Here is a 25422-nt window from a genome sequence, read left to right on the forward strand (position 1 = left end):
TCACTTCCGCTTGCCCCTTGCCCTTTGCCCCACGTACTGCTTCCGGCTGGCTCGCCGCGCTCACCGCGTGCGGCTCCCGGGCCCCTTCCCGGGCTTCCCCCTGGCAGCGGGTGAGGGGCTGCGGGGACCAGAGCGGCAGTGGCCGAGGGAGGTAAGGCCCCTGTGGGCAGAGCTCCAGCCCTGCATGGTCTAGCTGTGTGCCGTGGCCGGTGCAGCCGGCTCGGTTACCGGTTGGGTTACCGGCTGTGGAAGGTGGCTCTGTTGCTTAGCGAGCCCTTTGATGAAGTGTGCCTTGATGAACTTTAATTTGTTATGTGCTTTCACATTTAAATGAGCTTTATATGTTTAACAGACTACTTTAAATTTGACAGCATAGTGCTTCAGAGCTAATTTATGTAGAAGTACTGTTCACTAAAGTATTAAATAGCATCTGAACCGTCACCTAATAAATAAGGTATTGGTTACTGATTGAAACATACTGAGGTTAAACATATCTATTAAATTTTTATATATATACAGCTTACACAAAGATACATCAAATTATATTAAACTTTAAGGGTGGTATCCAAAAAGTAAAAATGCAGACCAAGCTTACATAGTGTTTCACTCACAACTTTTCCCTTGATGGCCGAAGCTGGTAATTTAAGCTTGTCCTCTGAATATAATGAAGGTCTGTTTAGGAAACTTATGGTTAAAGCAGTTTTATTAATATCTATGTGATGCATCTAAATGCCCTAAAAAATAATACTTAAGTCTAGTAGAATTGGGCAATAGTAAAAAGTGTTAGGGATTCAGATATTTAGATGGACCATTGCAACACTTCAGTGTAGTCAAATGTTAAATACATTTGGACATGAGTTCCTGTTTCATCACTGGCTAACTGTAAGGTAGCCATCTGAATTCTTAGTTTGGAGGTAGTTTACTCTTACGTTTCCAGTGTTTGTGAGGATCGAGCGTAACAACTGCACATTTAATCATTGTTTTGTCATCTGTCCTATAGAAGTGAAAGTGTGGCAACCATGGAAGAAAACTTTCCTCGAGGAGGCATCCAGAAAAAAACCACAGAGGGAAAACCCCCCAACCCAAAGTTAGAGCGGGACAATTTGTTTGATGTATGTTGTTTGTGTGTTCTTGATTAACTTTTTTCAGAGCTCTTCCATTGTCAGAGTATGACCTGCAATCCTTCCTACCCCTTACCTCTATAGTAAACTATAGAAGGGACTTCCAGAAAGAGATAACTGCAGACATCCACCTTTCTTTTCATCTCTTAAAGATCCCTGATGTATGATGCATGTTGAATGTTATAAAAATAAATGTTCAATCCAAATTATCAATCAGACTTTTAAACTTTCCACAAACATCTTATCCCGAGGTGCTTGTGTAGTGAGGCTGGTGTTAGTGCATATAGACTAAGTTTCATCTTTCTTTTTCTGTTAGTAGAGTGTGGTGCAGATCACTTGCACCACTCATTTCCATTCCTAAGATTCACAGTTTTATAAATGATTAGCCCCAGCCCAAATAAGTTTATTTTGGAAGACTTACATGTAGACGTATAGCAGTTAGCAAGGTTGTTCTCTTTCTTTCTCCAATTCTAGTATTTTCTTCTAATTTTATTCATGGCAGCAGAGTTCTGCCTTAGTGCAAAGTTCGTCTCTTTATCTGCTTTTATTTTTTTCTCTCTCTGCTTATTATCTGCTTTAGGTTCATCATGAAGAAAAATCCCAGAAAAGAAAAAGGAGCCAAAGGGATCAAGGAAAGCAGAAAAAATTCAAGGCAGACAAAACAGTTGCTGCTAAAGACAGTGTTTTGAATATTGAACCACTCACAATTGAGGTTTGTGGATAAATGTTTGATTTTGTGTGCATCTCTCTCCTGGGCTACGTAATATGGCATGTTCTTCCTCACTAAACCTGTAAAATATATCACTGATTTGGGGCAAAAGTGTATTTACCACTCTGTCATCACTGACTTGCCGAGATATCCACAGTATGCTATGCTTCTTGCTTTCCCAGGCGCTCTGTGAGGGGATGCTGCTCCTTGGTTGTATAAAAGAGGTCAGTGACTATGAGCTAGTCATCAGCTTGCCCAATGGACTTTCAGGATTTGTACCAGTCACACAGATCAGCGATGCCTACAGCAAAATGCTGAGCAAGCAGGTGGCCCAGGGAGAACTCCTGGAGGTGAGACCTTGGACTGGGACTGTGATTTGTGCCTGGGAGCTAGGGAGTGTTAATAATACCTCAGAACCAACCCTGAGGTCTTGCGTAGGAGCCTGGTTTCTGGTGTCTTGCAGCTGACTTGAATGTGGTTGCATGCAGCGCCTTAGCCTTGGCTAAAAATAGTCCTTGAACTTCGTGGACAGGCTGTTGAACATGGAGAGATTTGTGTTGCCTATCTACTGCTGAAGCTAAATGCTGATTGCTGGCTGTAGGCAATGATGGGAAGAAGTTAGTGAAGTGGTTGGAAAATGATGTGAGAGTGCAAGTGTTTCTCAGGGCATGGGGGAGTAGCATGGTGCTTGCAGTTTAATTGTGTGTTGGTGCATGCAATGTGCTGCTCTGTAGTGCTGATGTAGATTGATCTTGGTTTGGAACTGGCTTTTCCAAGCAAACTCTGCAATTTCCTGATAATGCTGATTGCTAGAAAGAGGATGGAGTAATTTGTTACTCCGTCTCTCTGGTGTCAGCGCTCCATAGGTTTTCCCAAGGTGATGTGGAACGTGGGATCTGCCAGGTACACTAGCCTTTTGGTGGAGGTGTTTTTCTCTGCTAAAGAGGGAGGTGAGGTTAGGGTCACTGTTGGCTCTATGGATGTTTCCTCAGCTGCAATCTCCTGACTCTGGCCCACACAGTATTCTTTTTTAAGCAAAGCCTACCAGTCTTGCTAACATCACATAGTGTCATCCCTGCCTCTATATTGAGATCCTGGTGTTTGTGGTATTTCCTGCCTTTTATTGGAGTGTTGACAAAGAAACGTGACTTTCCTATGGGATTTTGATTTCAAAGGCTACTTCAGTAACAAATTATGACTTCCTTCTATTATTTAATACTGTAAAATTTGTATGTTTCTCTCCTGATCATCTTGGGCAGGACCTGAATTCACTCATGGACATGTATTCTCCAGGGACACTGGTCAGGTGCATTGTGACCAGTGTTGAGAAAAGCGCTGATGGACGTCGCAGTATCAAATTATCGATTGACCCCAAGAAGGTCAATAAGGGTCTGAACGCTTCAGCACTAACGTCGGGCATGGTAGGTGTTCTGGGTCTGCCACAGCCTCTCTAGGCTTTGGAGGTGTCTCTTGCACAGTGCATGGGGGAACGTTTCAGTTTGTCCTTGCATGGGATCAGAGCAGAACATGGAGCTGCTCCCAGCATGGAAGAAACCTGGGAGGAGAGGGCAGTATTGTGCCATGGTTCCAGGTTGTCACTCATGAAATCCATTCACCTGATTCTGTTTCGATATGTACAGGTTATTTAATGATTTCTTTCTGGGTAGGTTTCTTTGTTATTTATGCAGAGAATAATATTTAACATGCCTTGCAGAGGCGCTTAGTTGTTTAGTTTTTGTGTTTGCAGCTGTATGTGCCTGCAATTAGAGCTCCTGCTATTTTTGAGCATCCCAGTTTTTTTCTCTACTGGTTTGTGAACTCCATGTATGCATAGTTGGATAAGGGTGGAGTTGAGAACCTGCTGCCAGATGGGCTGTGTTAATAAGAAAGGATGTAGTGTTCTTTCTGCTTCTCTGGAGAACTCAGTTCTCTGTCCTTATGGAACACGTGAGTACTTGGGTGGGGAATCTCTTACCAGATGTGCATTCTTTGAAGACCCAGCTGTTTCATCATGTTACTGAATTTCAGTGCTTCCCTCCCAACAGCTGCTCTCTGGCTTTGTGTCTAGTGTGGAAGACCATGGCTACCTCATTGATATTGGAGTCAGTGGGACTCACGCTTTCCTGCCCCGTCAGAAAGCCCAAAATTACATCAAAGCAGTGAAGAGAGGTAAGAAGTAGTGCAGGAGGAGCTGCTGGGGTTAAAATGGAGGTGAAGAATGACAGGGATTAAAGCTTGTTGTATCTGTGGCATGAATGCACCTCAGTGAGATTGGGTCAAGGTGGAGTCTTTGCGAGTTGCTGAATACAGTAGTTTTATGGCTGGTCTGCAATAAGCTGTTGGGTTTCAGCCTGCTTTCTGACAGACTATGTTACTGTTCCAAGCCTATCCATCCTTGCTGGCAGTAGAATTCACTTAGACTGAGAGGAGTTCTAACTTCCTAAAATAGAGGGAACTCTGAAAAAGCTTTGGAAGGAGTGCAAGGGAATCTCTGAGTGCTCCTGGTGGAGGTTTTATGCTGTGACTTGTCTTTGTAGGGCCTGACTTGAAAATAGGCCAGAACCTGAACTGCGTCATTGTGGAAGCAAAGAACGAGGGAAGAGTGGTCCGTTTGTCCGTTGATCGATCAGAGGTTGCTGCATCACTTGCAACAGAGCGACAGAACTGGACGCTCTCCAATTTATTGCCAGGGCTGGTGGTGAAAGCTCGAGTGCTAAAGGTAAGCTCTGGTTTGGATTTGTTTTGTTGGGTTTGGTTTTTGGTTTTGGTTTTTTTGAGCCTTGCTGATGGCAGGGAGACAGGTGAAGTAGAGATGGAAGTTTATGCCCTGGACAATTTTTGCCTGGGCTCAATTACTGTACCCTAGCAAACACTATTATCTACTAGACACTCCCTCCACTTCATTCACCTAAGCTCTGACCTCTGTCCTGGTTGTGATGCCATGAGTATAAATGCTTCAACCTGAAGTTGGTAATGAATCTTGAAGGAGAACAGGATCCGTTTTGCGCTTCTCTGGTATTTACCTAGGTAAAGTGTTCAACAGGTTAGCAGTAGTCTTCAGAGTACACACAGCATTATCAAAAAACTAAAGGGATTATTTTTGTGAAACAATTTAGAAAGCTGAGTTGTTAGTGGTTTTCCTGTCTCTTGTGATGTGTTTGTTGATTAGCACTGACAGTGCCTTTTCATGAAATGTGTGAATTGCTCTCAGTTTGAGCTGCATGAAAAGTGAGTGCAAATTTTTTTTTGACATCTTTTCCTTCCTCTTTCTAGGTGGCCCCACTTGGGATCAAACTGAGTTTTCTGTCTTCCTTCACTGGAATTGTGGATTTCATGCACATGGACCCAGAGAAATCCATGAACTATTCTCCAGATCAAGTGGTAAGGAGGGTGAAGGGTGGCTGGAGTTGGTATGTTGCTCACAGCATCTCTTATCTTCAACATTTCTGTGGAATAATCTCTGAAATCTTATTGATGATAACTGTCTTTCTCATTTTTTATTTGAATTATTATTATGGCTCCTTTAGAGCTGTAAAGAGCAAAGCCATTTGTGGGGTAATGGAAGACTTATTTGGGAAGCATGAGAGACTTGTGAGTCATATTAGAATTACTTGTGTGGTCATGTTCCCCTCACTACTTTGGTACCGGACTAGGCTGTAAACAACAGGCAGAGCAAAAAAAACCCCATTTGTGAAGCTGTTAGAAATGGAGTGATGTTTTAATAGTAATATTGGAAAGTGTTTGTACGTGGACAAAGAGTTCAGGTACCAAGCATAATGTCTAAAAACATGGGCAATGTGCCTTTCTCCTCTTTTGTTTACAAACTTGCATTTAATGAACATACTGTCTTCTCCCAGGTGAAAGCTTGCATCCTCTCTATCCACCCCACCTCCAAGGTGGTGCGGCTTACTCTACGGCAGGCCTTCCTCCACCCTGGGGGATCCCCAAACCAGCTCTCTAGTGATCGCATGGGGGCAGTGGTGGAGGAGTCGGCAGTGAAAGCTTTCTACAAGCAGTTTGGTGCCATCTTTGAACTTGATGATGGCACTCTTGCATTTGCACGGGTAAGTACCAGGACGATGAGGCAAGTCCTCCATAGCTGTCATAGCATCCTGGAGAAGGAGGCTAGAAGGAGGTTTTATTTTCTACCTTTATGTTCTACCTTTATGCTCTTTGTGAGACAAATACAACAAAATTAAGACAATGTGGAAGGTGTTTGCCAAATCATACCTCCCCTTGTTCAGGTTGGAATGTAGGAGGGTCATTGTGGAAGGACTGGTGAAATGTGCTACACACAGAGTATGTTAGAGGAACAGTTTTGTCAGATGCTACCACTTCAACCTAAGGTCTATATCAGTGCTTCCATCTTCCAGTCACTAAATTGTAATTTGTTTTTTCTAGTTGAAACATCTTTCAAAAACCAGAAAATCCTTTAAACCTGGGGCATTTAAGACAGGATGCAAACATAAATGTCGGATCATTGACTACAGCCTGATGGATGAGATGTGTATTGTATCTCTGAAGTAGTAAGTTTCATAGACTTTTCCAGAAAATTGGTTGAAGGATTAGAAAGGTGTGGCTGAGAGTGGAAAATATGACATTGCTTTGCTGGACTGGAACTTGCCATTTGGGGTTTTTGGCTTGTATCTCTATTGTCTCACATCAGGTTGTCTGGGCATCTTGCATATCCTCCCCATACTATAAGGAATTGGGACACCATATAGTTGGTGAGCTGAGGCACAGGGAGGCTAAATTACTTCTGCTGAGATTGTGCCAGAAGACTGGCTGAACAGGAAATTGATCCTTGATCTTCCAAGTCCCAGCCCATTTTGGTCCTCCCTCTTAGTATTTTCATCTATGTGACTTTAGGCAATGCAGATGGTGGGTTCCCCTTTCATGGAGCCATGGCTGGTGGCTGTAACTGTGACTGTCACCTAGAATGGAGCCTGGTGAACCTCCCTATACTTTATGTCTGGAGAGCTCTTTTGGGAGGTGGGTCAGCTGGAGTAAAACACAGAATTCTGGAGTTGTAGAGCACTAGTGTGTGGGATAATGGATATTTGGGATAAGGCAAAGAGGGGACTGTCTCCTCTTATCCTGGCTTTCCTTCAAGTTAGCTGATTGGTCATCTCTTGCTGTGTCTCTTTCCTAGTCAGATTATTGAAGCACGGTTTCTGCAATACAAGGATATCCACACAGGGGATGTGGTGCAGGTGAGTTTCTGAAGACTTACACAGCACTGTGTGGCCATTATACTTAGAACAATGATCTAGCTAATGTGCATGTCCTCTGCCTAATATGCATGTTAAACTTCTGATCCAGGCTAGTGAGATGAAAATGAGGAGGAAAACCTCTCCTTGCAGGGCTTGATTAATGGAATGTGATACTTTTCTGTCACCACTTTGTTTGGGTTTTTATTCATGATGTTGCCAAGGCAATCAAATTTTAGCCATGGTCAGTCATTTATTTATGGCCATGAATATGTTTTTAGAAAGACTTGAGTGAAAGAAACTAAAACTCGCCTTTTACTCAAAGTAAAAGTTCATGTATGGACCATCACAGTCAGCTGATGGGCAGAAAGTTACTCAGTTATGGCCATTCTTATGTCTGAGTCATGACTGTGTTGAATATATCTCTGGAAACAATTTTAGTTTGCCAGTGTCTATAGGGATTTTGCAGAAGTAGCCTATGCGTAAGGAAAAGAGGCTGTTAAACAACTTTATGGAATGTATAAAAGTTAATGGGTCAGTTTGGTTGGGTGGGTTGGACTAAGATTTTGTTTTTTGGAGGGTGATTAGATTTGGTGATAATAGGTGATGCAGTGTTTTGACTGTTTCCTGCCTGTGCATGATCTGCTTTTCATGCCGAATTTACTGATCCTTTTCCTGATTTTCGGTTCTAGGGCAAAGTGTTTGCTTTGAAACCCATTGGGATGCAGGTGAAAGTGACTGATGGGATTAAAGGGCTTGTGCCATCCATGCATCTCGCTAATGGGATCCTGAAGCAACCTGACAAGAAGTACAACATAGGAGATGAAGTCAGGTGTCGGGTGAGAGCTGCCAGACAAGGTCTTCAGCTGCTTTTCACTCTTGTTCTGAGTATTTAGCAGCTGGATTGGTCAGGCAATGGCAGATGTGCTTTTTGAACCTTCTTGTACTCCATTCTTGTAGGTGCTAGAGTGCAATCCTGCAGGAAAGAAGCTGATCCTTACTCTAAAGAAAAGTCTTGTCCAATCAAAGCTTCCAGTCCTCTCCAATTATGAAGATGCAAAACCAGGTCTGATCACACATGGCTTTGTGGTGTGTGCGAGGGAGTTTGGCTGCATTGTGAAGTTCTACAATGATGTCAAAGGTCTAGTACCCAAGAATGAGCTGAGCTCAGAACCCATACCTTTTCCAGATAAAGTCTTCCATGAAGGCCAGGTAATTAATGTACCTATGCCACGCCTTGTGTTCGAACGCAGAAGAGAAATCTGCAGTTGAGTTGGCTCCAGTGTGGGTTTTTCCTTGGAGGAACCAGCTACACCAAGAGATGTTTATGTCCTTTCACTTTAAGTAATAGTTGTGCTCCATTTAAACAGATTAGGCTGTGAAAGGGACAGCTCTCTGAGTATTTCCCAGGCCTGTCTTTGTTTTCAGGCTCTCTCTGTTCTGGTGTGCAGGAGGCACCATGGTACACAATATGGGGACTACACTTGGTTGAGTTACTGAGATCTTAGTAGAATTTTGGGGTTCTAGGCTGCAGTTTCTTCTGAGGATGTTAAAACTCTTACCTACAGAATCAGAAGGATGAGATTTTCTGCATTAGTATTATTCTGGTTTTCCTGTTTGTTTCAAATCCTGCACATCTTAACCAGACACTCTGGGAACCATGCTGTTCACCAAGTTCTGGTCTTTGTTGTGGGCAAGCTTGTAGAGATTTCAGCACTCTTTCTTATCTTTTTTCGGTGCTTTTGTTTGTCTTTAATCCTGCTGTTTGTTCGCTGGCTAGGGATAAGGGTAATTTTCTAGGCAAGATTTCTGACTGCAGATCTGGAGATCTGAATTCTCAACTCTGCTACAGACCTGCTACATACTTTTAGCAAGTCATTTAATGATTGTGTACTTCCATTTTCCATCTGTGTGATCAGAAGGATGTTTGTCTCTGGTTGAACCTGTTAAGTTACAGTCACTGGCCTGATATCCTTAGGTGTGAGGGAAAAGTATACTGTGTATGAATTTCCCTGTCTCATTCTGTAGGTGGTAGCACACTGAGGAGGAGGATCAGCTGATTTAAACTTTTGTTTTAATCTTTCTTTGCTGCAGGTTGTTAAAGTAATGGTCTTAAAATGTGAGCCCCAGCAGGAAAGACTCTTGTTATCCTTCAGGTTATCAAGCAAGACTGCCCCGGAGGACAAAAAGGAATGTCCTCCAAAGAAGAAACAGGAAATGAAATATCAAATAGGAGAGGTATTGAATTCAATGACTACTCCCTTTTTGCCTTTTCCTACTTGCTTTCCAAATAATTTGGTAGCACTTTGAACGGCTTTGCTTCAAGAAAAGCTGTCAGTCGTTAGGAACTAGCATTAAATGTGCGTTTCTTATTGTGTGATTGGTCTCCTGGATCAAAAACGGTATCTCTGTTGTCAGAGGTCAGGATAAAGAGGTCACAGGACTGTCCTGGAGGTACCAATTAGCACTCCTACTCCTCTTTCTTCTAGATGCTGCTGATGTTCTCACTCCAAAAGCAGCTGCTTTTGCTCCTTGGAAAAAGACAACTTCAGAGAAATGTTTTGAAATGCTTCCCTGTTGTCTTTGGAATGAACAGTTTCAAACACCCTGCAGATATTGCTAATGCAAGAACAGGACAGTTTTAATCTTGTTTAAATTATTCCCTTCGCCCTTCAAATAAAAAGTCACAACAAAGAGAATGTTTCTAGCTCTTGATTTCTCTGGGAGCTGAGAATTACTTTTTATTTTACTATCCATGTTGGCATGCTTTTTAGGCTCAGCCCTGCTGACACGAAATTTTTGCATATATAGCAGGGAGGCGATGTCAGAGTCCCTGCAGCACAGCATTTAGTACCCTATGCATCAAAAGGGATGACTTCAAAGACACTTGGAATTTTATATCACTGTATTTGTTCTCTTTTCAGATGGTTGATGTGAAAGTCTTGAAGAAGAAAGATAACGGGCTAGAGGTTTCTATCTTAGAAGATGAAGGCAACGTAATAGCCTCGATTCCCACCGGGCACCTTTCTGACTTTGTTGCTACCTGCAAGCTCCTGTGGCATTGTCTTCAAGAGGGAGATGTCCTGCCCCGAGTTATGTGCCTAAGTGTCAAGGGAGAGCATATCGTATCCTTTGCCACCTCAACCAGTCAAACAAAGCAGGGGAAAAGAGATACCTGTCAGGAATCCAGAGTATCTGCAACAAACAGAAGATATACTAGTTAGTGTGTTGAAGTGGAAGTGTCTGTCAAGCTAGCGATGCTTCAAAGAGTCATTATAACTTGCTTGTGTTAAAAGTGAGACTCAGCTGCTGCTCGAATCCCATCAGAACCAGGACTTGGTTGTGAATTGACTGATCTTACCCATCCAGCTTCTGGGCTGTTAATCACATCACAACCTTAGCAAAAATTTTGCTGGTTTTATACCAAAAATCAGAACTGAAATATTAGGAAATTGACATTTCTGCTAGTGTGAAGCATGCATCTTTAATTCTGAGCAGCTTCAGAGACACTGGTTGCTAAATTTTAATGTAGAGAGATCAAGACAGAAGTTGTAATTGCAGGACTTTGAGCTCCTGTACTGTCTAACCTGCAAAAAGTGCTCTAGCCCAGTGGTTAGCAGCACCAAGAAATTTGCTTGGCTTTGGGCTTCTTTCATTCACCTTTTCCCATTGTTCCTAACTGGTTGTTCAGATGTTGAGCAGAAAGTCTGCAGTGATTTCTGCTGTACAGGAGGAGCAAGTTGTGAGAAGTTTCTCTGAAATCCAGCCTGGGATGCTGTTGACTGGTTATGTGAGGAATGTGATGCCCTTTGGAGTGTTTGTGGAGTTTCCTTTTGGTGTGACAGGACTGGCGCCCAAAGTGGTGAGCAATGGATTCACTTCAGTAAACAGCATTTGTGTAATCAGGCATGCTTGAAACAGGGCTTTTGGCAAAGATAAGGTAACAAGGAGGGAACAATAGAGCTGCATTTGCACAGCTTCCTCCAAGTAGGGTAAAAGCTGCTTTTAGGTTTGTGTTTTAATTTGCTCCAAAATGAAACAAAGGACTTTATTCAAGTGAGTTTAGGCATCACCAAGGATTTCATGTGACTTCAGTAATTCATTTTAGTTGATGTTTTTTTGTTAGTCTTTGTTAATTTCTCTTATGCATTTTCATGGAGTCTTAACTCAAACCCTTCTTCTGAACAGCACTGCAGGTGGTTGATAGTTAGCAGCTGTGCTCAGTAACCCTTGCCCCTTTGTTTTCTTTGCACAGAGCATGAGTGACAAGTTTGTGACAGACACCAAGGACCACTTTGTGGTGGGACAGACTGTGATTGCGAAGGTGATGAGCATTGATGAGGAGAAGCAGCGTGTGCTCCTCAATCTGAAGGTGTCAGAGTGCAGCTCAGGCGATTCTGCTGCAGAGAGCTTTGCCCTGCTGAGTCAATATTTCAAGGAGATGAAAGAAATCAGGAACTTGTTGAGAAGAAGAGGTAAAAGATGCACATATTCTGCTGAAGGGGATCATATCACAAAAAAGGGGTGCCAGAGTAACAAAAAGGGAAAACCATTTTCTTTTAAGTGAAAGAAAGGTCAGTTCAAGCAAAGACTTGGCTTCCAAGAGGAGCTTATTAGGAGAAGGATGTTTGTGCACTGTCTGCCATTGACAAGAAGAAACAACAGCAGAAAGTACAAGGATAATTACACTGCCACTAAAGTGCGTGTGATAACCCAAACCTAGTAGTTGCATGAGGATGAGTTTGTACAAATAGATTTGCCTGCTTGTATTACAGGTTTGTTGAATGAGTTCTCCAGCAGAGGTTTTCTCACGTGCTGTTTTCCTAGTGTCAGGAACACTGGAAGTATTGCAGTTGATTTTTGTCAAAATCAATCTTTGCCTTTTTAGGTTCTTTTTATATCCAGTAGCATTTAATGTTCTGTTTCCGGTAGTTGTGAAGTGACAGGTCTGTTTTGTGTTTTTTGTCTTAATTTATCTTGCTTTCACCTTTTCTATATGCGATGCTGTATGCCACTGTAAGATTGGAAAATGTTCTCTCCGAAGTTATCAGATCCTTAATGTCACAAAAGTATTTCTGGTTTGATTAACTCTTAGAATTTACTTTGTATTTCTACAGATTCAGGAGCCTAAACTTTGTTTTCCGTTATGTAGGTGAATATAATGCTTGCGCACTCTTGACCAAATGTGAAGGCTGTCTTTGTTTTGCAAATCAGCAACACAGGTAAAACTGACTTCCCACTTTTTCTTCCCTTTATTTAGGGGAGCCCAGCATGGACCAAGGCCTTTGTGAGTTGGTGCCTGGGAGGGAGCTGCAGCTGGTCGTGCAGGATGTGAGGGAGGATGGCTCAGCACTGTTCAGTGGCAGCTGTGTCACAGGCTTGACTGTAACAGCCACTCGCTACCATTTGGGAGGTGAGGGTCTTTGCTTGCTTTGGTCTTCACTCTTGTATTTTGAAACCTCTGTCCTGAAATGAATTCTGCTGATGAGGAACTAAGACAGGAGAAGACTGATCAGAGTAGGGATGGGCTTTAAGACTAGTTTAGTTTCCTAATGTGTTGCTGACCCATTTGTGTGATTTGGAACATATAATTTATACTTACCTTGCCTCTGTTACCCCATCTGTAAACCAGACCTAGTCCTGCCTCCTATCTTGGGCATCTTGTTAGGGTCTAGCTTGTGCTCTGAGATCCATAGTTGAAGCATACTGTATATAGACAAAGTATTAAGACAAGCTCCAGCTTTCTCGGCTTTTTTTCTTCCTACTTTAGAAATATGTTCCTTGGAGTATGCTCTATCTGTAACTGCTGTTAATTTTTCTTTTAAATCAATGTGACTTTAAAACAGGACTGCATTTTGTGTACTTTGCAATTCAAAAATTAAAGCAGAGAAGTGCTGTATTATGCAGAACCAATCAGTACATACTGAGATAATGAATAAACCAATGAAACCAATATAAACTGCCAACTTCAGCAGGAGTAGTGTCCCAGCACTTCTGTGTTCAGAAGAGTGTCTTTGTTTCCTCAGCAATAGACAGACTGATGATGGTTTTGTGCAAATGTTAACATAATCTTTTTCAAAACCCGTATTACCTTGAATTTGTGTTTAGTCAGCCTTGTCTGCATTATTTGAGTTGCATCTTCATAAATTCAATTTAGTTTTCATGAAAGCATCAGACTCTTCCAAATAAAAGCCTGCTTTTTCTTCTTTCTTGCCATTAATGTTGGAGGAATCTGTTCTTTTTTTAAAGAGACTTATTATATATTTGATACTAAGTTGACTTTGTTACAGTAACTTAGTTACAATTAGTAATTATGCAGTCTTTTTATCACTGTGGTCTTCAGGAATTAAACTGAACCACATGCAACCCTTCCTGTCCTGTCATGTGCCCCTAGCTCAGTTGCTGAAAATTCTTCACTGTCATCAGGAGATAATCTCCTTATTTTCATTTGTAGACAAAAATATTGTTCCTGGTGAGAAAACCAAGGCATTGGTTCTTCATGTGGATGCCCTCACATCCAAGGTGTATGTTTCTCTTCGGGAAGAACTGTTAAAACAAAGAGCCAAGCAAGTATGTGTTCAGTTTTTGAATTTGTGTGTTTCTGTGCATCTAGCAAACTCTAGGCGATTAATTAATTGGGGGGGGGCTGTTTCTTCTTTTAGAACTGTGGGAGGTAGAGTGAAGGGAATCAAAATCTCAGCAGGAGAAGTCACTATCTCCATTTCTGTCTAGCAGCTCAAAGAGAACTCCCAGCACTCTGCCATCGTGCAGCACATAGCAGAAGAGTTTGCTGTCGTGTCTTTGGAAACAGGCCAGCTGGCAGCTATCCCCACAGCGTCTCACTTCAATGACACCTTCCGCTTTGACTCAGAAAAACTGAAGGTGGGACAAATAATCTCTGCAACCTTAAAAGTAGTGAAGGTGAATGACCACGGAGTCTTGTTAGCAGTTCAAGGCCCAGCAAAGAAGAATGTTTTTGTAAGGGTCCGGAATGAATCTGAGACAGCGTTAGAAGAGATGCTTGCTGTTGTGAATCACTCGCTTTCCCTGGGGGATATTGTTACTGGTACTGTTAAATCTGTCAAACCAACCCATGTCACAGTTGCTATTGATGACAAGCTGACAGGTTCAATCCATGCATCCCGGATTCTGGATGAAGTGCCCATAGGCTCTTTTCCAACGTATACTCTGAAAGCTGGACAGAAGGTGACTGCTCGAGTTGTTGGAGGCAGAGATGTGAATACTCACAGGTAGGAAAACATACACGTAGTATTATTTCTTGGGGAATGCAAGGGGTGAAACAGTTACTCAGTTCAGATGATCAAGGCTGTTCCCTCTGTCAACAGATGCTGTTACTGCTACCCTTGCTGGAGTAGTTGAGGCCTGAGGAAATCTGCTATTATATTCTTTCCCAGATCCAGGTTTCAGTGAATTAACTCTCTACCTGTGTCACTGTATTTATCTTGAGTATAAATTGCAGTAAAAAAATATTTCTAAACTCTTAAGGTGCAGTGGAAGCTTTAAATACAGGCAGGATTTGGCCCCAGGAGCTAAATTTGCCGGAGTATTTTGGTTACCTAAATTGCTACTGAAATAGTACTAGGAAGAACTGGAACTAGAAGGCTTTGGTAGTTTTAGAGGGCTTACACCTGAGGTTTTTTGCCAATGCAGAGGGATTATTACAGGTGGGTGAGTAGAGCCTGGGGAGATCATGAGAAACTTTGATCCTTTTCCTGTTCTTTAGGTACCTTCCCATCACCCATCCGCACTTCACACGGTCCATTCCAGAGCTCAGTATTCGACCAAGGTAAGTGTTGGCCTCTGTGCTGTCTGCAGATGCTTCACAGACCTTCCTTCCCTTCTTCCTCCCATTTGTGAAGGAGCTGGCCATGAGGAAGGACCTCCACATGTATGCAGTGTGGCAAGGTCTCTTAATCTCTCTTTCACACTAACTTGGGTCTGGGAGCTGTGTTAAACCTCACAGTGCTCTCCTAGCACGTGATTTCCTTTGAATGTCCTTTTGGCTTCAGGTTCTGCCAGTCTGGACTCTGGCATATCTATTCATGTCAGAAGGACTCCCTCTTGAGCCCAGGGAAGAATTAATTCCCTGCAGAAGGATGCATCTGGAGAGGGGATGGGGGTGAATGTCACAAAGGCATTGTCACAGTAGTACTGGCTCACCATAATCTCCTGGGTTTCTAACTCATATCTTCATCCAGATAGACCAAAGCTGTCTTACTGATGTCCTCTTTCTTTGTTTGCAAACAGCGAAATAGAAGGGAAAGTCACAGCAGTGCTGAACCTTAAAGAAGACAGTGCCCTCAAGAAACTTGGACTCTACACTGTTGGACAGACAGTCACCTGTTTTGTGAAAAAGGTGAGGTCACACTCTTCGTAAGGAGTGTGCTGGGGGAGGCAGCAAGTGAGGGTAATCTCAGGTGCCTTAGTTCAGACCTAAACACTGACACTACTATGGTCTTCGTTAACTGTGAGAGTGGCCCAGGCAAAGTGCAGTGTCTTACAGGGAGAGTAGGAGAAGGAAGTCACGTTTTCTATACTTGACAGAGTTGAGCTGACTCATCCTCTTTGACATGCCTGTTTGTTGCCAGCTAATGCTTCCTACCCTGCACTCTACTAAAATGGCCTCTGAGAAATTGCATATGCCACCAGCACAAAGTACACTCACTGCTGATCCCCCTGTGTGCACTTGCCTGTGAACCACAGCAACATTAGGCTTGTAAGAGTAGAAACCAAATCACCATTTTTGCTTGGTGCAAGAGCCAAGGCTGTAGAAGTTCTTTCTAACCTTAAAAATTAGTGAATCTACCAGAGAGGGGTTTTTTCCCAAGGTCTCATGCTGTCTTCTCTGGTTATTTGGTGTCTTCTCAGTATAACATCCTCAAAAATTGGCTGGAGGTAGAAGTGACCCCTGACATTCGAGGAAGAGTTCCTCATCTGCTGCTGTCTCTGAACACCAAGGTAAGAGGCCATTACAGATAAGCTACACAATTTTGTTTTCCGTGCACTTGGCTGCAAGTAGTGACTGCAAACACTTCTGACATCCATGTGAACTCGTAATCCAGTGCTCTGCCCTTTAGGCATCACTACCCCTCACTGACAAGCAAGTGTTACGCCCATAGCTATTTTGGCTCGGGATAGCAGAGCCAATGAAGCAATGCTGAGCTGTCACTCAAGTGTACACATCAAAGATGTGTATAGAAAGTGTAAAACTTCACAGGAGACTGGACAATGCTTCTTTTCTGGTAATAGGTGGAAATCTGTCTTTTCTTTCAGGTCTTAAAACACCCAGAAAAGAGCTTCAAAAATGGCCAGGCAATATCAGCTACAGTGACTGGAACAGATGTCACCGAAACAAACCTCTGCTTGTCACTCACAGGTAGAGTGGAGCCTTAACAGCAGGACCCCACAGCATTTGATGCTTTACTCAGAGGTGGGCCTGCACTGACCCCTCAGGTGAAGATGTTATGCTCCAGAGCCAAGCTGTACCTCCCTGTAGGACAGAACTAACCCCTGGGACCATGACCCAGATATAATGGCAAGCAAGGCGAGAGAGGTCAAACTTTAGACTAAAGAATTGCTTTCCTACTGCCTCAGACTGAAGCCTTTCTCTGAGCCTTTTTGAATGTATTCCCTTCTCATCTCAGACATGAGATGGTACATTTGGCAACATTTGTCAGTTATTCTGGATCCTGGAACTGTGCAATGAAGGGACCCTGTGTGGGCTACCAAGGCAAATGTTGCTGTGAACTGAGAAGAGTGCATAGACTGCACCTTACCAAAAGTTGGTGGGTTTGATATGTGTCCAGACAACTAAAATCAGCTTCGCTGACTCATTACCCCTGTTGCTTTGGTTGTGTACTTTTGAAGTATTATGAAGCCCTCTCCCTCCTTCACTTTTTCCAGGAATTCAGTCACTGGAGCAGGGCACCATCACTGTGGGCGTGGTAACAAAGGTGACTCCACACGTTGGTTTGACCATTGCGCTGCCAGGTGGGAAGACTGGCAAAGTCAGCATCTTTCACCTGAATGATATGTACGCGGAGAATCCTCTGGGTGACTTCAAAGTTGGCAAGATTGTCAGGTCAGTAATTCTCTTTCTTGTTCCCTCAAGCTGCAAGGCTTAGAAATATCTCCTTTTGGTGACAGGCTTTTCGCTGCCATAAGGTAATGCCAGACCTGAAAGGTTCAATCTGTAGTTAAGAAGTAATGCTGGCTCATGACCTTATATGCATTGGGGTGAAAGTCTTGTATTTTCCATGTATGAAGCAGCCCATTTTCAGCTGCCTTCTTGGACTGTGTTTTGAGAGTAGCTACTCTTAGCTAAGGTGCTAATGGGACCGAGTGAAGCCGGTTATCCCAGCTCTGATGTCGTTCTATGGGCTGTTTGGCAAGTCAGTTGTCTTTACGTTTGTAACGCACAAGTAATTGCATTTCCCTGCTTCACAGACTCGTTGGGAATGCTGGAGAGTGCAACAGGCCAAGTGATTCAGCTGTAACAGTCTTTAAGTCTTTTGTACTAGCAATAGGGACTGGGTAAAGCAAGTAGATATGTTTCAAAAAGCCCTTTAGCTGTTTTCATGAACTGTTGTGTCATTCTGGTTTGTGTTAGACAGGAAGTGTTCCAAGGGACAGAGTGGTTTGTTTCCTCTAGGGCTTCATTCTGCTAGTGAAAATACTATTTTCTACATGTGGCTTTTTTTAACAGGTAAAAAAGCTTTCTGTTTTCTCCCCTTACTCTGCCACGCAGGTGTTACATCCTCTCCAATGAGCATGGCAAAATCCAGTTATCTCTCCGGCAATCCCGGTATGTGTCATCCCTCCAGTCTGCTGATCTCCTACTAGTGAAGAAAAGGGTAGTGAAATACAGTAACTGTGGGTTTGGGCAGTCCAGTGTGAACTGTTAAAAGGACAAGGACTACATTTTTTAAAGGGATGAGACTTGTTTGTACTTCAGAAAGATTTTCCTGTGTATTGGCAAAGGTGGAGGTGTCTGACAATGTAGAGCTGATCAAGTGGGTTCAGATTTAATTTCTGTTTATCACAGTTTCTAGACCTGACTTAACTTTTTGTTTGTTTATTTGGGAAGAAAGGGAAAGTTCCACCATTGAATTTGCAATACAAACATGTTTCTTTTCAATGTTCATCTGCATTTTAACCATTTTGATTAAATAGCAGACTTAGTCCTAAATGTCTCTTAAAACTGAGCCTCTCGCTTTGTCTCCTCTATGGATCAAAAATGCATAAACCATGTGTAATGAAGTATCTTAGAAATAAGTGGGGAAAAAAACCCCAAGCCAATGCTGTGCAGAATTTCAGACATTTTACTCTCCTCATTTTCTTAGTGCCACAGGAAGCCAGGCTGATCTGTTTTGTTTGGCTTTGTTTACAGCAACGTCTATTCCCTAATGCTGTGTGTAGCTTGGCAGAGAGGTAGATAGTCCATTAGTACATTTGAATAAACTGAAGGGTGTCTCTGATCTGATATATTTTCCAGAAAGTACTAGCTGTTGTTAATACTGACTTATTTTTTTGATATCCAAAGCAGAATGTGGATTATTTAGACAAGTGCTTTAACTTCTGACCTCTCTTTTTCTTTTAGGCTAAACCCAAAAAGCAACAGCAAAGTGGAGGATGTTGAAATAACATGTGTTAAGGATGTTAAAAAAGGCCAGCTAGTGAGAGGCTATGTCAAATCAATCACTCAATCAGGTGTATTCTTTGGGTGAGTAGCATAAGAAAATTATTCTGGGAAATGAGGGGTCTTGGAGAACTTTGAATGTATAATTCTGGAGTCTTGTTTGGGGATGGTCTCTGGCATAATGTGGTGTCACGAAAATAATTTCCTCCTGGGAATCAAGATGTCATTGCTGCTTTCTTGAGCCTATGAAATTAAAGTAGGGAAAATTTGTGTGATGCTATATAGAAGTGGTGTTGCCACAGATATAGTCACTGCACCCTTTTTTTTTTCCCCCCACTATGGAATACTTATTTTTGGTTTTCCTCCTCTTCTCAGCTTGTCCACTTCTGTTCTGGGCCGAATCCTGTTCCAGAATGTTTCCCCTTACTTTGTACAGAAACACTCCTTATATGAAAAGTACCTGCCTGAAGGAAAGCTGCTCACTGCCAAGGTGCTTGGGTAGGTCCAACGTTCTGTAAAAGGGGCCATGAATTAGTAGAAAGGAGATGGTGGAGGAGGAGAGAATGGAAAGAGGGAGGATAAAAGCTGGGAAGATTTGAAGGAAGTTCATATCCTTGCAGTCATTGTAAATGCTCTGATGTTATTTTTTTTTTCGTCTTCTCTCCTGTTACTCTTGGCAATGCACCACAGTGTAAATGGAAAAGAAAAACATATTGAGCTCTCCCTCCTGCCCGAGGACACTGGGATGCCAAGTGTCTTGCCTGAATCCCTAGGCCTACCACGATATGGTGCAGAGGAAGAGAAAAGAGAAGCAGATGACAGGGAAAAGAGAGAAGAGCTTAAGCTGAAGACAAAACGGAGAAGGAACTATGAAAGTGAGCAGGTATGGATGTGATTGCACAGGACATGCTGAAAGACCTGGTTGGCCCAAATACTGAAGGGATTAGGAAGATCCACTGGGGTTAGGCTGAGGAATTATACAAGGTAGGAAAAAAAGATTAAATTGCATTGGAAATTAGCAAAGATCAGAAACTATTCCATTTGTGTAGGAGTTAACTGAATTAGCAGCCCAGTTGTGTTGCCTGTGTGGCCCATCCTGTTGGTCTTGGCACCATATGTAGATGAGTATGGGTTTATTCTCTGTTGTCTCTGTTATGTGAGAGGATAATGAGGGATGCTGTGCCAGGACACCACCCTCCCTCTGCTGCCAGGCTCTTTACTTAGTGATCAGAATTGCCTTTATGATTCATCCCAGTTCTTGCTCTCCACCATCCCCTCACTTCCCCTTGTTGCAGGAGGTGAAACCAAAAAAGAGGAAGATCTGCCCAGCAGATGAAAATGACAGTGGAATTGAGGTGTATTACCGGGAGGAGGAAGATGATGACCAGGAGGAAGAGGCAGCTGAAAAGAAGTCTAAGGTGAGAAGTTTGGAGAACCTGAGCCTGAAATGACTTTCCAGCCCTATTGAGATGTGTCAGTTTTGACTTGGATGACAATAAGTATCATTGCTGCAGATAGCAGTGACACAGACTGGTGTTTGTATCATCTGAAAATGACTTGAGATGGACTGAGTTTAAATTACAGCAAAGGTGACCAGAGTTTTAATGTTTTTGCTGGTGGGCTGTTTGCACGTGTGAGAAGTCAATAGTACTGGCCACAGAGAAACTACAAGCAAAGACCAGTTGTCTAATCTCAGTGTAAAAACTTCAAATTAGGGCATTCCCTGTCTTCCATACAGGTGAGGAAACTTGGAGAAGCTCCCAGGCTGCAGGTTTCTGTGGGCTTCACCTGGGACGAGGACATGAATGCAATGGATATACCTGTGCTGAGTCAGAAGGAAGAGAGCTCAGAGAGTGAGGAGGAGGAGGATCCACAGGCGAAGGTACGGTGAACTAGTGTTGTCTGCACAGGAGACACCACATGGTGGCTGTAATGTGATGTCTTGGTATTTGCATGTCTGTCTGCCCCGTAGCAAAGACTTTTAACCCAAGGGAACATCTCTGACAGCTAATACAGAACTTCCTTAACTACTCTGAGCACTGGGCTTATCAGCAGAAATGTCTGAAGCACAGAAGAAAAGGCTCTATTTTAGCATGGCTGCATGAAAATAGGGCTTCTCTTGTTGATGTGCTAGAAGAGTAATTATTTAGGGTCAAACAAACATTTTCATGAAAATGAAATTTTTGTGTTTGATGCCAGCTCTGTTTTTTATTTTTGAGTGTTATAATTCTACAGGAAAACCTGGAGATGAAAAACCTTTTCAAATTCTAGTCCCCTTATTTAGAAAAACACCAAAAAATTCTTTTTATATGCTGTAATTTTTTTAGAAGAGTTTTCCAGTGTGAGCAATTCAGAAACAAGCTCATGAATTGCTTTCATGTTTGCTCTTCAGGATTTCCCCTGTCCCTCAAAACTCACCTCTGTAAAGGCCATGCATGGCGGATGCTTTGTGCCCAAGGTATAGCTGCCTTGTGCAGAGAGCTACAGCACTGTCAGTTCCAAATTTAGACCTGAGTAACCCTAGTGATCCAGCAACATACTCCAATCTTGCACAATTTCTCCCCGTGTATCCTGGATTTTTACAGAATGGAGGGTGGTGGTGAGCACTGGCTAGGAGGGTAAAGATGGAAGAAAGAGAGGGAGGGTTGAAGTGTGAATCCTGCAGTTGGGGTGCAAGACTAGCAAAGTATTTGGTGCCTCAATGTATTTCAGTAAAAGAAATGAGATTACACTTACTGCTGCTCTTGGAGGTGTGAACTGTGTGTGAAGGGGTAGGGTGTGTACTGTTTTCCTCCTCTTAAACAATTGGCCTCATCTCTTCCTGTGAAAACACTGCATATCCTTGGACATACTGAGGTCTGGCTGTGCTTTAGCTGGGCCTGCCTATTCCCACATGAAGTGCCAGCTTTTCCCCAGTCCTCCTTTTTTGGTCTTTCAGCTGAAGAAACAAACAAAGAAGGAGAAGGAGCTAGAGAAGCAGAAGAAGGAGAAGGAGCTCTGCAAATTAGAGGCAGCTCTGATGGACCCCAGTCGACAGCCCCAGTCAGCAGATGACTTTGACCGCCTGGTGCTGAGCAGTCCCAACAGCTCCATCCTCTGGCTACAGTACATGGCCTTCCACCTCCAGGCTACTGAGATTGAGAAGGCCAGAGCTGTGGCAGAGAGAGCGCTTAAAACAATCTGCTTCAGGTAATACTGGGGCTCTGCCTTTCTTTGCCCCAAAGAATAAATCATGGTGGCATAGTTGTGGTAGGAGAAGAGCATTGGTAGCGTCATTGGTGTGTGTGCATGTGTGTGTGGAGTGGCAGAGTCTGTTTCAGTGAGCTCAAAAGGATTAAATGGTAGCAATTGTCAGCTGGCCCTTTGAAGGTCTGGTGTGAGTCACCACAGTTGGCCTGCAGCTGACTTGCTGCAGCTCATGAGCGCAGTAACTGCCCAAGTTATCACTGAGTGCAGGGACCTACTTCCGAGCAGTCAGAAGGGTTTGGAAAAGCATAATGTTGTCCTTAAATCAAAACATGAAACAAACTGTGAAACTCTTGTCACTTTTTCTGTAGGGCTGCACCCTTGTGTATTAAATCATCTCTACAGTATGATTAAGTATATTGTGCTTTCTTGAATCATCCTTGTGGTTTTTAATTACAAACAACAGTGATCAAAAGCTGTAGTGTGAAACAACTGCTGTGCTTTATTCCAAAAGTGGTGTTTCAGTGAGCAGTATGCCCCCTTCCTTTGTCCTGGAGGCAGGCTACAAGTCAGTGGCTTGCAAAAAGCTGATGAAGACTGGTAAAAGGCTAAATATTCTTGTTCACATCTGCTTTAAGGGAAGAACAGGAGAAGCTGAATGTCTGGGTAGCTCTGCTGAACTTGGAGAACATGTATGGTACTGCGGAGACACTGATGAAGGTCTTTGAGAGAGCTGTTCAATACAATGAACCTCTGAAAGTCTTCCAGCATCTGTGTGACATCTATGCCAATTCTGAGAAGTACAAGGTAAGACAGTGCAAGCAGGTCCCAGACATGTGTCCCATTGTCATGCCAGTAAGCTACCAGTGCTGGCTGTATAGGCTTCCAGCGGTCAGATGTTAGGCTGATCCTGTTCCTAACTGGGATTAATTGTTATGAGCTACAAGGTTTTATTATGAATCTGTGTGATCTAACCCAACTCTGCCCTTCCAGCAAGCTGAAGAATTGTACCACACAATGCTGAAGCGTTTCCGTCAGGAGAAATCTGTGTGGCTGAAATATGCCTCTTTCCTCCTGAAGCAAGGCCAGACTGAGGCTACACACAGGCTTTTGGAGCGTGCTCTCAAGGCTTTGCCCACCAAAGAACGTAAGCATCTCTTGCACATCCTTAATGCGGGCCATGTGTTGACAGGTCTCCAGTAGATGGACTGCTCTCTGATATCTCTGCCTGTAACAATGTTTGTAATAAGTGAAAAATGCAACCAGTTGGTGCTGAACATGCTGCCCTTGACTCTCAAGGGAGGGGAAATTTCAGCCTGGATATCAATGCTAAATTCTCCTGTAATAGAATTTTCTGTGATGGGCAAAAGCAACGCACCCAAAGCAAAGACACCTTTGCGTCTTACAGCCTTCTAGAAAAGTTCATCTGGTCTCATCCCAGGTTTGTGGGGCTGCCTGTGTATGCTGCAAGATGCATATTGAATCTAAGAATAAACTTCTGTGTCCTGCAGAGAACTGAAATGAGAAGTGAACTGTAACCCTTTTCTCTCCCACTCTGATCCCACCTTGGTCCAGAACCACTTTACAACAGAGACATTTGTCTCTGGGTAGAGATGCTGCTGTCTGTGTGTCTGCCTCTGTTCTGTGTAATTATCGCTCATGTTTGTTCATAGGGAAGAGAGGTGCTGTGATACCCTAACATGTCATTACTTGTTCCAGATGTGGATGCCATTTCAAGGTTTGCACAGCTGGAGTTCCGTTTTGGGGACTCGGAACATGCCAAGGCCCTCTTTGAGAGCACCCTCAGCAGCTATCCCAAGCGGACAGACATCTGGTCCATCTACATGGACATCATGATCAAACATGGCAGCCAGAAGGAAGTACGGTGAGTTGTGCTACAGCAGGCTGGGAAGGGACAGAGTACAGTGCTTGAAGCAACACCTGAAAAGAGCAGAGGTACCCTTCAGCATGAGGTTGTATAGGGCTTCCCAGAGCAGAGCAAAAGAGAATTTTTATCACCTAGAGAAAGAAAACAGGTGTGTGGAAGTGCTTATCCTTGCCAGGTTTGAGGAGATTCCAGGGAGATCCATAGGGCAGAGGGAGGCTGATTTGTAAGTAGTGTCCTGCATGACAGAAACTGGAGGACTTGCACTGAGGTTCATCTGTCCCTCTGGGGGGATTGCCTTTTATCTGATGGGTGAGATCAAGGCCTTGTGTATCTTGTAATGTAAAAATGGAGAAACTTTTTTTTTTTTCCCTTTTTCTTTTCTGAGAGTTGACAAAAGGAAGTCCAGCTTCCCGCACTATGGGTACAGCCACATCCACTTAATGAACACAGGGTCAAATACAGTCACTGGATCTTAGCTTAAGTTGACCAGCAGCCTTAAAGTTCTGCAAGCAAATAGAAGGCTTCTACTTTGAGGTTTTGGCCCGGAATCTCTTTCTTCAAACACAGCACTTTGCAGCAGGTTGAATGTCTCCCCTGACTTTCTGTTCTTTGTTCAAAGGCAGGATACAGGGCTTGTACTGAGTGCTGTCACCAACACAGCGATCTGAATCACTTTGGTTTCTTGCAGAGACATCTTTGAGAGGGTCATACACCTGAGCCTGGCACCAAAGAAGATGAAATTCTTTTTTAAACGCTACCTGGATTATGAGAAGAAATTTGGCACAACAGACAGTGTCCTGGCTGTTAAAAGAGCAGCACTTGAGTATGTGGAGACCAAGAGTTCCCTTGCTGACACCTAAGTACGGCGCAAGTAAAAGCAGAGAGACTCAGCTGTCCGTGCAGTGTGGGAACTGAGAGGTGTGGAGTTCTGCCGTGGGTGTCCATGGACAGTGAGTTTCTGGAGGGTATTAGTCTATGACCAAACTGGAAAGAACAATCAATCAAAGGAAAAGATTTGATAAATGTTTGCAGCTTTGTCCAAATGTTACAAATAATTCTAGTCTGTTGATGACGTTGAAGACATTTTTAAATATAGACTGTTTTATAATCAATACAAACATCAGTCATACCTTTTCTACTTTCCTGGGGAAATGGTGCAGTTATCACCCACTATTTTTAAGTACAGCAATGTCTTATAAATTGATTTCTCTCTGTTAAGATGGTAGAGAAGACTCTTGCCTTTTGGCTGAATTAACACTTTGAAAGATTAATCTCAAGTGCCTTTGTGCTCCTAGAAACTGTGAGCCAATTGTGAATTGTGGCATAGTTGAAGTTGGAAGGGACCTCTGGAGATCGTTTGGTTTAAACCCCTGCTCAAAGCAGGGGTCAGCTAGACAAGGTTGCTCAGGACCACATCCAGTTTGGGTTTGATTTCTCCAAGGATGGAGACTCCACAACCTCTTCTGGGTAACCTGTTCCAGTGTTTGGCCACGTTCACAGTAAAAAAAGTGTTCTCTTACATTTAAATGAAATTTCTTATATTTCAATTTGTGCACATTTCCTCTTGTCACCGAGCACCACTAAGAGGAGTCTGGCTACACTTTTAACATCCTTGTGTCAGGTATTTATATACATGGATAAGATCCACC

General features: G+C 43.1%; 1 protein-coding gene across 2 annotated transcripts; it reads left to right on the forward strand.

Moving 5' to 3' along the window:
• Positions 1-28: 28 nt before the first annotated feature.
• PDCD11 (programmed cell death 11) lies at positions 29-25320 on the forward strand. 2 transcript variants are annotated; one of them, XM_074831193.1, is made up of 36 exons: positions 29-151; positions 1001-1112; positions 1702-1833; positions 2013-2180; positions 3090-3251; positions 3876-3999; positions 4368-4549; positions 5104-5211; positions 5688-5894; positions 6232-6356; positions 6983-7043; positions 7733-7879; positions 8001-8252; positions 9135-9278; positions 9965-10165; positions 10732-10902; positions 11296-11515; positions 12301-12453; positions 13495-13610; positions 13773-14290; positions 14785-14847; positions 15309-15417; positions 15930-16019; positions 16335-16437; positions 16965-17142; positions 17809-17865; positions 18661-18783; positions 19075-19197; positions 19390-19582; positions 19995-20117; positions 20438-20581; positions 21638-21888; positions 22524-22692; positions 22879-23032; positions 23605-23770; positions 24462-25320. In XM_074831193.1, the coding sequence occupies exons 2-36, from the start codon at positions 1020-1022 to the stop codon at positions 24631-24633; spliced, it is 5502 nt and encodes a 1833-aa protein (XP_074687294.1). In that variant the 5' UTR covers positions 29-151; positions 1001-1019; the 3' UTR covers positions 24634-25320. The 2 variants fall into 2 exon arrangements, with proteins under 2 accessions (XP_074687294.1, XP_074687295.1); XM_074831194.1 differs by having other exon boundaries at positions 13776-14290.
• Positions 25321-25422: the final 102 nt, after the last annotated feature.

Source organism: Strix aluco, chromosome 7 (assembly GCF_031877795.1).
Source record: "Strix aluco isolate bStrAlu1 chromosome 7, bStrAlu1.hap1, whole genome shotgun sequence".
NCBI lineage: Eukaryota > Metazoa > Chordata > Aves > Strigiformes > Strigidae > Strix > Strix aluco.